At 45.4% G+C, this 13,326-nt stretch overlaps 1 protein-coding gene across 5 annotated transcripts in view; it reads left to right on the top strand.

Moving 5' to 3' along the window:
• The window catches only part of chd7 (chromodomain helicase DNA binding protein 7), a 105,661-nt gene extending 93,154 nt beyond the window's left edge, over positions 1–12,507 (top strand). For 4 of the 5 annotated variants that reach the window (XM_086042687.1, XM_086042690.1, XM_086042689.1 and 1 more), the window contains 12 exons: positions 937–1,363; positions 1,536–1,744; positions 1,861–2,802; positions 3,662–3,828; positions 5,236–5,490; positions 5,604–5,774; positions 5,882–6,115; positions 6,196–6,411; positions 6,490–6,630; positions 6,707–6,811; positions 9,301–9,481; positions 9,628–12,507. In XM_086042687.1, the coding sequence (XP_085898813.1) occupies positions 937–1,363; positions 1,536–1,744; positions 1,861–2,802; positions 3,662–3,828; positions 5,236–5,490; positions 5,604–5,774; positions 5,882–6,115; positions 6,196–6,411; positions 6,490–6,630; positions 6,707–6,811; positions 9,301–9,481; positions 9,628–10,616 (4,037 nt within the window). In that variant the 3' untranslated portion in view covers positions 10,617–12,507. The remainder of the gene's footprint in view (positions 1–936; positions 1,364–1,535; positions 1,745–1,860; positions 2,803–3,661; positions 3,829–5,235; positions 5,491–5,603; positions 5,775–5,881; positions 6,116–6,195; positions 6,412–6,489; positions 6,631–6,706; positions 6,812–9,300; positions 9,482–9,627) is intronic. The other variant, XM_086042691.1, reaches the window with a different exon arrangement.
• Positions 12,508–13,326: the final 819 nt, after the last annotated feature.

Below are 13,326 nucleotides of genomic sequence, written 5' to 3' on the forward strand. Positions count from 1 at the left end.
ACGCGACTATTTGTCGCGCGTCTTGGCCGTCGCCATTGCATCACAAACAGCAACAAGCCTGTCATGAATCAACACTGGCAGCAGCCGTGTAAGGTAGTGGCACAGACCAAAAAGGTGTTGCTGCCTTATTTATTCAAAAATTTGATCATAAATCTCCTCGTGCTCAAAGAATTAGTAATTGCGGAGCGCTCAGGTAAGTGTCTTGCTGCCAGACCATATAGACTAGCTAATATTTTTGAAAAAGAATATGCAAGCCTTTTGGCAAAATGGTTTCCGTTACATCCATCCATCCATCCGTTACCTATACCGCTTATCCTCACAGTTGTTCTTTAAACTGCACAATCACAGCAGCAGGTTGAAATAATGTGAACACATAGGCTACTAGTTTAATACTTGTGAATTTGTTTTGTTCCACAAAGAGAATGTTGAATTTTGTTCAGATATATGAAGCACTTTATCAAAAGGGTTTGTTTATATTGTTTTAATGCATAGAAAGAAGCAGCTTATTCCGATAAGGCAAGTTAGTGTATAAAAAGAGAACTAGCTTGCTCTGTTTCAATTTGTTTGTGCAAAAATATGAAGAGTACTAGCTTGTTCTAATATCAGTGGGGTTTTTTTGTTTGTTTTTTGTATTTTGGAATCAAAAAGATGAGTTGGTTTTACAATAGAATCCAATGAAACAACATTGTTATTTGGAGGTACCTTTCAATAGTACAGGTTTATTTACAGAAAGACTATTGTTACCGTATCGAAAAATTGTATTGAGATCACCTTTATCATATCGAATTGTATTGTTACAAAAATGTGATGTATCACTTTGTGTTGAATCGTTAGGCCTTGTATCAGAAAACGTAGTTACATCCATCATACTGGTATATCTTTTTTTCCCATTTTTATTTGAGGTAAATGCTGATTGTTCTATTCCCGCTCACAAAGGTAAATCGGATGAAAATGGTCAAGGCGTGCCTTCCACGGGCGGTACTGCAGGTTCCAACGAGCGACTCTATTGGCCGGCCGCCTCAGCTCTGACAGCCCGTCTGCGCCGGCTCATCACTGCCTACCAGCGTTCCAATCGCAGAGAGCAGCTTCGCCAGGAGGCCCTCAACAGACCCGATGGGCGTAGAAGACGGCGCCGGGACTTCCTACCTACAATTGCAATGGTTACAGAGGCAACAGGAGGAGGAGGAGGAGCCTATATCCAAGATCCAGCAACAGTGTTCATGGCTGAAGGAAGCCCGTACCTAACTAAAGGAAGTGCTTATTTTGCTAAAACCGGGCAGTTTATAACAGATGAGTCACCAGTGATGAGCACAAGTGCCCTGATAACTGATGGAGCCATGTACTATAAGGAAAGAAGGCAAAGGTAAAACAAAGTTTCATAACCATTTTTATTACTTTTAGTCATGTCAACAATTCGTAATTTACATGAAAGTAACTACACAACATCCTCTGTGACTAGGCCATAGTTTTGCTGTTATTTAATAATTCAATACTATAATGAAAACTTGTCTTGTGTATTTCTGTTTTACTTTTAGATGGACTCGTCGTGAGGAGGCTGACTTTTACCGTGTTGTGTCCACATTCGGAGTGGTCTTTGACACCCAACGTCAGAAATTTGACTGGACGCAATTCAGAGCCTTTGCCCGATTGGACAAAAAGACGGACGAAAGCCTGGAGAAATATTACTATTCCTTCATTGCAATGTGCAAACGTGTCTGTCGCATGCAGGTCAAAACTGACACAGGTGAGAACTGACACACATGTGTTTGGTTGTGTAGTGCATTGTCACAGAGACGTTGCTTTGACATTCCCATCTGTAACATGTTGCAAACTCATGAATTTATCTTTCTGCCTCAACAGAACTTCCCGACCCAACACTGATCATTGACCCCATCACAGAGGAGCGTGCTTCCCGCACACTGTATCGTATTGAATTGCTTCGCCGCATCAGAGAACAGGTTCTCCCTCATCCGCTGCTTTCCGAACGCCTCAAACTCTGTCAGCCCTCCCAAGACCTCCCAGAGTGGTGGGAGTGTGGCCGCCACGACAGGGACCTCCTTATCGGAGCCTCGAAGCATGGTGTGAGTCGAACAGATTATCACATCCAAAATGATCCTACCTTGGCCTTTCTGGAGGCGCACCAGCGTGTTACTAGCCAGCGAGGGACTGTTGTCAGCATGGGAGAACTCTGCAAAAGTGGCATAGGAACAGCAGAGAGCAGCCCTTCAGCTCTCCTCACTCCCGCCGAGCTGGCTAGTGTTGCGCTTTCTGCCCAAATAGCCGTTAGTAGTGCTCAAGTGGAGGGAGAGGAAACCCAGGTGAAAACGGAGGAAGATGATGCCAAGACTGAAGTTAAACTGGAGACTGAGGAAGAGGAGCCCAGTGGTCTCATAATTGTAAAGACTGAAACTCCTGAAAAAAATCAGGAAAATCAAGATGAGAAAGAGGCCACACCTTCCCCAGTGTCAGATGTTAAAGAAGAGACTCAACCAATAGCAGAAAAAGAGACAAGCGCGGAGATGAACGAGAACACAGACAATGTTTCCAAGCAGACTGAACAAGACAAAGAATTAATTGAAGACAAGACAAGCGTGGCTCCTGTTGACACTGCCAAGGACCAGATGATATCGAAAGTTCCAGAAGATCTTGAAGCACAAACAAGCAAGGATGCTGCTGAGGAGGAAGGCCGAGTGGAGAATGAGGACAGCAAGTCTCCAAAGTCACCTGATGCAGATAAAAGCCCAGAAGAGGAGGAGAGGATGGATGAAGATGACAAATCAGAGAAATCATCGCAGGCTGAAGGTGGGGAATTCATGTCATTTATTGCTCAATTGTGAAGTAAAACTTCTGATTAGAATTCCTTTTTTGTTTTGTTTTTACACAATATTGATTTATTGCAACCAGTTGATCGCAGTCGATTGGTAGACAGACTGCTCCCAAGTCAACCACAAGGGGTAGAGTTGAAGAAATAAAAAAAAAAAATAAAAAAAAGTTGTGTGCGTGTTATACATTTTGGGTTAGTGTATGCTACAGCCTGCACACCCCATCAGTCTCATTTTTTTTTAATTGTCGGCCACCTTTGTACGTAAAACGAAAGTTCCTGTCCTTCAAATAAGGAGCTAGACTGGCCGCCTGGAATTTTAGCTCACTGGTCACCGCAGACCAGAGACATGTTGGCGACATGACTTCGATCCCCTAGTGGATCCGCCTCCAATCGTTGCTGAATGAACATCTGCAACCTAACGCGACCCCCCCATCACCCAACAAATGGTCCATCGCGGGAGGTTGGCTGCTGAAAAGTAGATTATGGGTCAAAAAAAGGCTAGGCACCCATAATTTATTGGGGTGTCTACTTTAATTGCACGTTGTCGTGGCCCCTATGTAAAAATTTTTTCTTGTTCTAATAATTACTACAAAATATGCTATTGTGTGTTATCCACAGTATGTATTTTGAATTATTTTTTCCTGGTTGCCTGCCCCCCTATCATTTGACATCACTTGGTCAGAGGCCTATTTCTGGTTTCCCCTCAAGACTTGACAGAGTTTAAATGGGTTCTGAGTACCAGGGGCAAGATAATAAAATGAGCTTGTATCCCTTGATGACAGTTTTGAAGCCCTTTTTAATTAAGCTTGAAATGTGACTTTCCCTGTCTTTTCTTAGCGAGTGCTGTGTCTGAGCAGAAGAACTTTGACGAGGAGAGCATTGCATCTTTGAGCACATCTGCTCGAGATGAAACCAGAGATGGCTTTTGCCCTGATGACCTGCCAGAAACTTCTGCCTTGCAGGCCTTACATGACAGAACATATGCCTTCACACTCTGGCCTAAGGTTAGTCTTGTGAAATTCATCATATTCAGTTTGTGAGACTCACCATCACTGAGCACTAGGGGTGTAACTGTACGCTAAATCACATTAAGGTTCAGTTCGTTTTTTGGGAAACTTCGGTTCGGTATATTTTCGGTACAAAAAAATGTTTTTGTGTTTTTTATATATATATGTTTATTTTGAAGAGATGACAAGTCAATGGTACATTTTTTAGAAAAAAATAAATAAAAGCGAACCATTCAGGTAATATTCTAAGAAATTACCCCAGAATAAAAAATACACTAACAACAAGATCTCTTAATTTAGTAAATTATTAAGACACTGAAATCTTTAAACGCTCAGCAGCAAAAGCCTATGACACACCTAAGTATTCAAGTTAAAGACAAGTTGTCATTACAGTACATGTATACACTTTTTGTGATTAAAAAAAAATACATACAATAACAGTTACAATTATTGCTAACTATATTAAAACTCTTTTTATAATGAAAAAAAAAAGGCTTTATGGAATTGTATACACTTTTTAGGCATTGAAATCTTTGAATGTTCACCAGCATAACGAATTGTGTTATCTGTGTTGAGGTCGGATTTGTGTGTTGCTGAGTTGTCATGTTTCAGAGGTTCATGAATGCATTGTAGGGCAAGCGAGTGGAGCAGTGGAGAAAGAAGAGCGCGAGCAGTACTTGGATTAATAAAAACGTGATCATTAAACTACATCTGACGGCGTGTTCCTGGAAGCCGCTACAATATGATAACTCTCGCTATTTAAATTTGACGTTTTGGGCTAAAAAGACTGCGTGCTTCCTCGTCTAAGAAACATTCACAGTCGGATGATGCCGTGCATGTTAGATGTGCTAGCCTCAACATAGCCGCCGATTTCATGTAGCAATGTCGGCACACATCCCTGCATCTTTCCCCATCGGCGATGGGGAACAGGAAAGCCAGAATGTTCCCAAACAGGAGAGCGCAGTGTACGCGGGGACCTTCGAGCTCTGGCTCTTTTCTGGCTCTCTCTTTTGTGCCGCCACTCTCGTCTCCCGCATGTCACAGTCAGCGTCCGTGCGTAAGCTCGCGCTAATAAGTGAACCGAACGCAAGCGGACCGAACCGAACATGCCATACCGAAACGTATTAATACACCCGAGTTTACCGTTACACCCCTACTGAGCACTGAGGGTGAGTAAATACAATATCATTTTAGGCACATGAAGCTCCGAGTATGTTTTGTGGTTTGACACAAAAATGTTTGAGGTGATATTTCTTTTTACAATATTGCAACCTGTGCCATATAAACACCATTGGTGAAGTGCACATAATCAGCTGCAGTTACCTGCAAATTAATCGAGATCATGTTAATGGTACGTTTCTTGCATGATGCCATCTTCTAACTCATCTTTTCGCCACATTTCAGGATCGAGTGATGATTAACAGGATGGACAACATCTGTGAAGCTGTCCTGAAGGGCAAGTGGCCTGTCAACCGACGCCACATCTTTGACTTTCCTAGCAACCTGTTGCCAGGTCATGGTTCCACAATATCCACAGCAGCAGTAGCCACAACGGCCGAGAGCCCGCTGCAGAGGCGGAGTTTGGGCGAGCTGACAATGACCGGGATCCACACTCCTTACAGTGGAATGGAGGATAAAACGCTTTCACCACATGTTCATGTGAGCTCTTCAAATCTGACCTTCTTGAGTGGTGTTGAAGTTGGACTGCAGACAACGAGTGCTGCGCCCCCTTCATCATCAGCACCGCAGCAATAGTTGATTTTGTGTTGCAGGACGATCCTCTGGGTCTAGCGGTACCTCGACAGAGGAGGAGGAGAAGGAGGAAGATCGAGATTGAGGCGGAAAGAGCAGCCAAGAGGCGCAACCTGATGGAGATGGTTGCTCAACTGAGAGAAAGCCACGCTACCCTGGAGTCACAGAGTCAGGCTATAGATCTCACCAAGGTATACTCCTCTATAAGAAGCGCTCTTGCAGCTAGAGCTTTTTTTTTTTACATACAGGAAGAAAAAAAAAATGTCATGAACTACAGCTGCTTGCTTTTGTTGCCCAGGGTATGCACCATCAACACAAGAGCTCCCCCTCGTTGGCTGGCTTCCCGAGTGCTCTGGTGACAAACCCCTCCCTAAAGGCCCAAATGGAGCTGCTGCAGCAAGCCCCGCCCTCCGGACACAGAGCCAACGGCTCGCTGGAAGCTGACCTGCCCATGATGAGGAGGAGGCGGGGACGCAGGAAAAATGTAGAGGGCATGGAGCTGCTGTTTATGGGCAACAAAAGAGCTGGAGGGGTGTGTTTGTTGGCTGCCGATACAAAATAAACGGCACAGTCAAGTTGCAGAAATCAAAATGACATTCTCTCCATTCTCAGGATGATGGTGATGGGACCAAGGTTTCGGGTGTGGAAGGGGGACAGGATGCTGCCCGTGCCCACAGACCCATTGCGGTCTCAGCGCAGAGCCCCAGTGGAAGATCCCTTGCATCTGGGAGTATGGAAGAGGAAGAGGCAACCGCTTCCAACAAAGAGCTCGGGGAGTGGCTGAGGCAGCACCCGACATATACGATGGACATGTCTGGATTTACACCAGTACGTCTCATTGTTTTCATGAATTTTGTTTGCTTTTTTGTTTCTTTTAATTCATGTTTTTATCCATTGCTACTCTAGAAGAATGAAGAGTTACTGTTGTCTCAGTTCTCAAAGCCCAAGCAAAAGCGTCATCGCTGTCGAAACCCCAACAAGATTGACATCAACACCCTGACAGGAGACGAGAGGGTGCCTGTTGTCAACCGACGTAATGGACGCAAGGTAAGAACTAAAGTCTTCTGTCAGTGTTTTTTTCTGGTTGGCTATGTGAAGCTAACCCACTCTTCCCTTCTTCTAGATGGGTGGGGCCATGGCTCCCCCAATGAAGGAACTTCCTAGATGGCTATTGGAAAACCCAGAATTTTCAATTGCACCCGATTGGACAGATATTGTCAAACAGTCGGTCAGTAGCCTTTTTTTTCTCCTTATTAACATTAACCTCCAACTATTCTACAGTGATGCCCTTGACTTACAGATGTGCCCCAATCTTTCACATTATGAGTCATTGCTTGCGTGCGTTTTTAAAAAATTTTTAGGGGGGTGGGGGGGTTCTGATAATACCAATACCGGTGGTATCTGACCCAATATACTGCCCAATAACTGATGTCTGATCTCTCTCTGTTTTTAAAATACATTGTATTTTTCAAAGGCTCATTCATAAAAAACATAAATTAGTCATATTTATCAACTATTGAAAAATTCGATCTTCAACCACTGGGTATTTTAAAACAGCTAATCCTCGGTTTATACCTCGGTATATAAGGTACAAGCGAGCTCTGGATATGCTGCTGCTCAAGTATCATGGGAAATAAATCTGTCCCTTCAGCTGTTTATTGAATGGGACAAAGAGTGAATCACACAATTACAAAATGAAAACACTCTCAATGAGCATGGAGGCCTAAGAGCATGCTAACTTGAGCTTAAGTCAGAGCTCCTGATATCACACACAAGGCCACGCCTTCTAAAGGTATACATCAACACACAGTGTAGTGTTTGTGTGTGACATTACACTTAATCTTTACAAAATCAATGTATTTGTTTACCTTGTCTTTTATCATGCTTTATTTGGTTTTTGTGGTTATTTATGTATACAGTCCCAGTTTGATGATTGACTGTTTGTGTCATTGGATTTGCGGCCGTATGTCTTGGACATTCGGGGAAGGAGGGGCGGAGCTGTCAATTGCATAGGTTCCGATGCTGGGGGAAGATTACACTCCACCCTGTCAGACCCAAACGTACCATGAGGGTCTGACGGCAACGACTAGTCAAATGTGCCCCAACCATCAAGTTAGGAGTTTCAACTCCCACCCCGGCAGAACTTCACCCACGGCGGTCACCGATGCCAAAGCTCTGCATGGGAGGAGTTCGGGGAGGCCATGGAAAATGACTTCCAGACGGCTTTGAGGAAATTGTGGGCCACCGTCTGGCGTCTCAAGAAGGGGAAGCAGTGCACTATTAGCACTGTTCTCATTTTTCCCCTGATGAGGTTTTTCCTTGCCTTCCTGGGGGTTAAACTTAGGGGATATCGTTAATATTTGTCAACTGTGGGCATGTGAAGCCCTTTGAGACTATCTTGTGATTAAGAGCTATATAAATAAATTTGACTTGACACCTTCAAATATGAGACTATGGTCCTCAGTTGGAAAAGGGCGGAGTGCACTCTTTGGGTCAGGGACGAGATCCTGCCCCAAATGGAGGAGTTTGTGTAATGTATCTTGGGGTCTTGTTCATGAGTGAAGGAAGAGTGGAACAGGAGATCAACAGGTGGATCGATGCGATCTTTCAATCGGTTTGTCGTGGTGAACAAGGAGCTGAGACGAAAGGCTAAGATGTCAATCTATGTTGCTACCCTAGCTTTGGGTTGTGACCAAAAGAAGCAGAGATGGGTAATTCAGGTCCAGAAAGTAAAAACCCTGCCACTGTTTGTCTTGAGCCACAGCTGCTTCTCTCAACTGAGCTCGTTTACCTGCCGGTTGATTAGAATCACCTGTGGCTAAAACCAAGCTGTGTCCCGGTTTTTACTTTCTGGACCTGGATTTTCCCATCTCTGAAAAGAACAAGATCCTGAATACAAGCGGGCAAAATGATTTTCCTTTGCAGGGTGTCCAAGCTCTCCCTCAGAGAAAGGCTGATAAACTAAGTCATCTGGAAGGGCCTCAGAGTCAAGCCGCCCGCCGCTCCTTCACATTGAGAGGATCCAGATGAGGTGGCTCGGGCATTTGATTAGGATGCCTCACTGGTGAGGTGGTCTCTGCACGTTGAACCGGGAGCAGGCCCCGTGGATGACCCGGGACACGCTGAAGAGATTGTCTCACAGCTGGCCAGGGAATGCCTTGGGTTTCACATAAAAGGGATGGATGAAGTGGCTAGGGAGAGGGAAGTTTTGCCTTCCCTGCTCAAGCTGCTGTCCTCCAGATAAGCGGTAGAGAGTGGATGGATGGATCTTTTCATTTTGCAGTACAGCGGCACCGTTCTGAGGTCAGGGTTTGAATCTGGACTCTGGCCTTCCTTTGTGGGTTTTCGCCGCATATTCCCACATTCCATAAACATACGTGTTAAATTCATTGAAGATCCTAAACTGTACAGATGTGTGAATTGTTGTCTGTTGTGCCCTGTGATTGGCTAGTGGTCAGTCCAAGTGAAGTTAGGCGTGGTAGGCTCCAGCTCAGCCACAATACTGTGAAAAGAAGGGATGTAGAAAGTTGATGGCTGGATAGATGGGAAAATTTGTGTTTTAGGAGACTAATAAACGTTCAAATAAATTTTGGTTGAATTGATTTGCTACCCAAGTAAGTTGAGTTACGAGCTTGCTCTCAGAACAAATGAAACGTAATACAAGTCAAGCATTTGATCTTTTAGTGTAACTGTTTTCTAACCCAACCATGTTCACAGGGTTTCCTCCCAGAAGCCATGTTTGACCGTCTGCTGACGGGTCCCGTCGTTCGGGAAGAGGGTGTCCGTCGTCGGGGACGACGGCCCAAATCTGAGATCGCCAAAGCGGCCGCCGCCGCCCAGGCAGCGGCGGCCGCGCAGGCTGCCCAGGCCTCGCTGGCCACCGCCGCTTCGTCGGCCGGTAAGAAAGTATCAATTCACTTGGAACGTTTAGCATGCTAGCTTCTGCAACGTAGTAACGGGGTCATGTTTTCTCACTTGCTGCACATCCAGCGTGTGAGGCAGTTTGTCTTTTTCCAAGTCATGTGACTGTGTGTTGTGTTGTAGGAGGCATCAACCCGCTGCTGCTGAACAGCCTCTTCGGAGGGGTGGATCTGTCCTCCCTGCAGAGCCTTCAGTCCCTCCAGTTGGCCGCCGGTCTCATGGCTTTCCCCGCCACCACAGACCCCAAGCAGGCCGCCGCCAGCGCCGCCGCCGCCTCCATGCTGCCCCTCATGCTGCCCGGCATGGGGGGCTTGCCCAACATGGCCGCAGCTATCCCAAACATGTTCAGCCTCGGCGGGCTATTTGGTGGAACCTTGGCGACGGCCACCGCCGCTTCCAACCAGGCCGTGGCCTCTGCGTCGGGGAACACCAACGGCTCGGTGGACGGGGACGGGGGAGAAGGTCCGGAAGCGAAACGGAAGAGAAAGGAAGAAGATAAAGATGGGGGAGATGGTGATGAGGGGGGAGAAAAGGAGGAGGAGGAGGAAGCTGATGTCAGTGAAGGTGGACATCTTGCAAAGAAGATGAAAATTGACAAAGAGGCCGAGGACGATGGAGAGAAGATGGAGAAATCCCAAAGCGGTCGGAGCGCAGCCCCTCAGATGCCAGCTACGGCTTCGGCGGCCGACTCCTCCATCAATGGCGAAGCCGCCGCCCTGCTGGCCGCCGCCGGCATGTCGGCCAATTCTCTGGCATTCAACCCTTTCCTCCTGTCCACCATGGCCCCCGGCCTCCTCTACCCCTCCATGTTCTTACCTCCGGGCCTCGGGGGTCTCGGCCTGCCCGGCTTCCCCGCCGCCTCCACCCTGGCTGAGCTTCAGAGTGCCGCGGGAGCGCCGGCGGGCGATGACGCCGCCGCCGCGAAGCCTTTGAGAGACGACAAGGCGGAGGGGCCGAAAGCGGCGGACGAGGAGAATGAGGATGAGGAGGCGCAAGGGGGAGAGAGTGACTTGGCTGAGGAGAGCGCAGCTGCAAAGGAGAACAGAAGTGAAGCTGAGGAGTCGCTTGTGGAGGATGGAGGGATGATCGGAGATGAGGAAGAGGACGATTAGAGTGACTGACGGACTGAACTAAACCCAAAACTGACAGTGGCAGTGGACATTTCCACACCTTTGACCTTCTCCTCTCCTCTCCGCCACCTTTACACGCTTCCACCAACACAACAATGTTTTTCTTTTTCTTTTTCTTTTTTTTTTCCCTTCCGGTTTTGTATTTCCTCCGTGTCAGAGAGACACGAGGTGTGTGTGTTAAGTTAAATCGGATTGTTAGTGTAGTCACAGCTCACCTCATGTTCAAAGACTTTTGGCCAGTTTGCATCTCCACTTGGTCTTCACAAAGTTCCAGTAGTGCTATTGTTTCTATTATTATTATTATTGTTGTTATTATTATTATTTGTGCTGCTGTTTTCAGCTCTCAAACCTTGTTTTAGTTCAACTTGTCGTGCTTGTACGGACTGCTCGACGTTTCTGGGAAGCCTTCTCATCTTTAGCGAAGAAGTGTCAGCTGGACTCTTCCCCCAAATGGATTGTGGGAGATGGAGTTGATGTAGCTTATTACTGTAGTTTTCCCACGTCAGACGCTTAAGGAGGATGAGCAGACCAACCTGACCACCACACACACACACGCACACGCGCTCACACACGCACGCACGCACACGCAACCTACCAGCCTACCACTACACCCACTGTAGCCCTAAATAGCCTCCTGTAAAGTGGCAGGAATCACCCTCCCCCAACCCCCCCCCCCCCGCCTCCCTTCAGCTGTGCGTGCGTGTAGAGTGTGTGTCTACACACAAGCTGACCTTGTACTGTTCAGCCCGTGTCCCACACTGTTTCAATACCAATTTTGAGTCTTTCCACTGCCAGTCTCCAAATCCTGTCTTGTCACTTGGAAGGGAGCTAGTTTGTAGCACAGCAAAGGCAGACGGGCCGGGTCTGCCGTCCGCCGAGCCCCCATTGGTCGGCCTGGCACGAGGGGGAAACTAGCCACAGCCCCGAGGGGGCCAGTGAAAGGATTTGGAGCCACACGGTGATGCTTCAGGTTGATTCTTTGAAGTGGATGTTGACGCTTGGCCTGTCACACCCTGCTGGTTCGAGACCACCCGCTGCTCCCCTCTCTTAAATAAGACTGTTGCTCTAGTCACACACACTGACACCAGACCTGGCCAGAACAGGACTGAAACATGTTCTTCGAACTATATGAAGGTCAACGTTGAATTTTGAGTTGGCATTTTTGTCTTTTTTTTTTTTTTTTTATTATTTTTGAATACTTGAAAAGCAACAGTGGTGCTTGATTTGTTTTGATTTCCAAATAACGGCTGAAGCGACTCAAGATAAATCAAGCGCCACACATGCTTCAAATATTTGAAAGTACAGATCCGATCTTAACAACATTCACTATCATAGCCAGCCCAGCACACATACACACATACATACACTTTGTCACATCTCTGTGATGCTGAGACAGCAATAACTATGGCAGCTTTTGAATGTTCCATCATAACTCGCCCAACACACAGACTCTATGAATTAAACCACAAGTGTCGTATTAATAGAAGAAAAAAAAAAAAAAAAAAAAACACCTAAAACTAACTGATGACAAATAAGTACTGCAATCAGTTTTGTCTCACTCTGTTCCTGTTGATGCACTGGTGTTAAAGAGTTAAAGTAATCAGGTACCTTTATTACTTAGCTACTTTTCTTGAAAAAAAAAATGGACTTGTTACTTTTAGCCAGCAAGCTGAAGAGCATTACCTCAAAATTCTTATCTAGCCTTGAAGTTTACAGACTTACAATGTAAATGTTTTTTCTCCTTGTTTTTTTTTTTTTTTCTTGTTTTTTTTTTGGGTTGTGTGTCTTTTCCCCCCAGACATCATGTATTGATGACTTGTAGCTATGATGCTTTTAATAAAAGTGAATCATGATATTCGCCTAGGAAACCAAATCTCACCTTGTCTCAGCCTACTTTATTACGTAATTTGGGGATTCATATAAAACACAACACACTCAAAAGGAAATTACAGCATTGTTTTACAACAAAGTAAGAAAAAACGTAACTATTCACAGCAATTGAATTTAAATGAGAAGCAAGTTCTAAAATCACTGATGAATGCAAAGATGTGCTGTTGGAGGGAAGACATTTAACTTGACCAGCCAACTGCGTTTTGGAGGCTTAAAATGAAAGTCTCAAGGAGAGATTTTTTTTTTTTGCTTTGCGCAAATGAAATGTTAATTAAAATGTATTTGCAAATATGTTTGAATGAGTTTGCCAGTCAAAGCTGTTACAGGTTCTATTTAGGTGATTTCATGATTGATCTGGGCTGAACTTAATCAGGCTTGGGTGTGGTCAGTGAAAATTTGATTCCACAGTAAATTTGTGATTTGGTGGGGTGTTAAGTACGTCAGGTAGCTTGGAATAGTTTTTCCCCCCTTGAATCGTCAACCAAAAAAGGTCATTGTTTTGCTAATTTAGGTTATCTATTTCTGATCTTTACATTTGTTTAATGATCTTAAACATGAAAGTGGGGAAACTGAAAAAAACTGAGAATGTCAAAAGAGGGTGAATATTTTTTCATGTCACTATAAAAGAATAATGATAATCCATTTTAGACAGTAGTCAGAAATGGCCTCCCTTTCACAGAAGCTGTTTACAAAATAGAAATTGACAGCCAGACTATGCGTGCGTGTGTGTGCGTGCACTTGTGTATATCACTGTATGTGTGTGTGTATTTGTTCCAGGGCGTTGTCCAGGAAAAGGGGGATT

This window comes from Filicampus tigris, chromosome 10 (genome assembly GCF_054856515.1).
Source record: "Filicampus tigris isolate MCC_2025a chromosome 10, RoL_Ftig_1.0, whole genome shotgun sequence".
NCBI classification, from domain to species: domain Eukaryota; kingdom Metazoa; phylum Chordata; class Actinopteri; order Syngnathiformes; family Syngnathidae; genus Filicampus; species Filicampus tigris.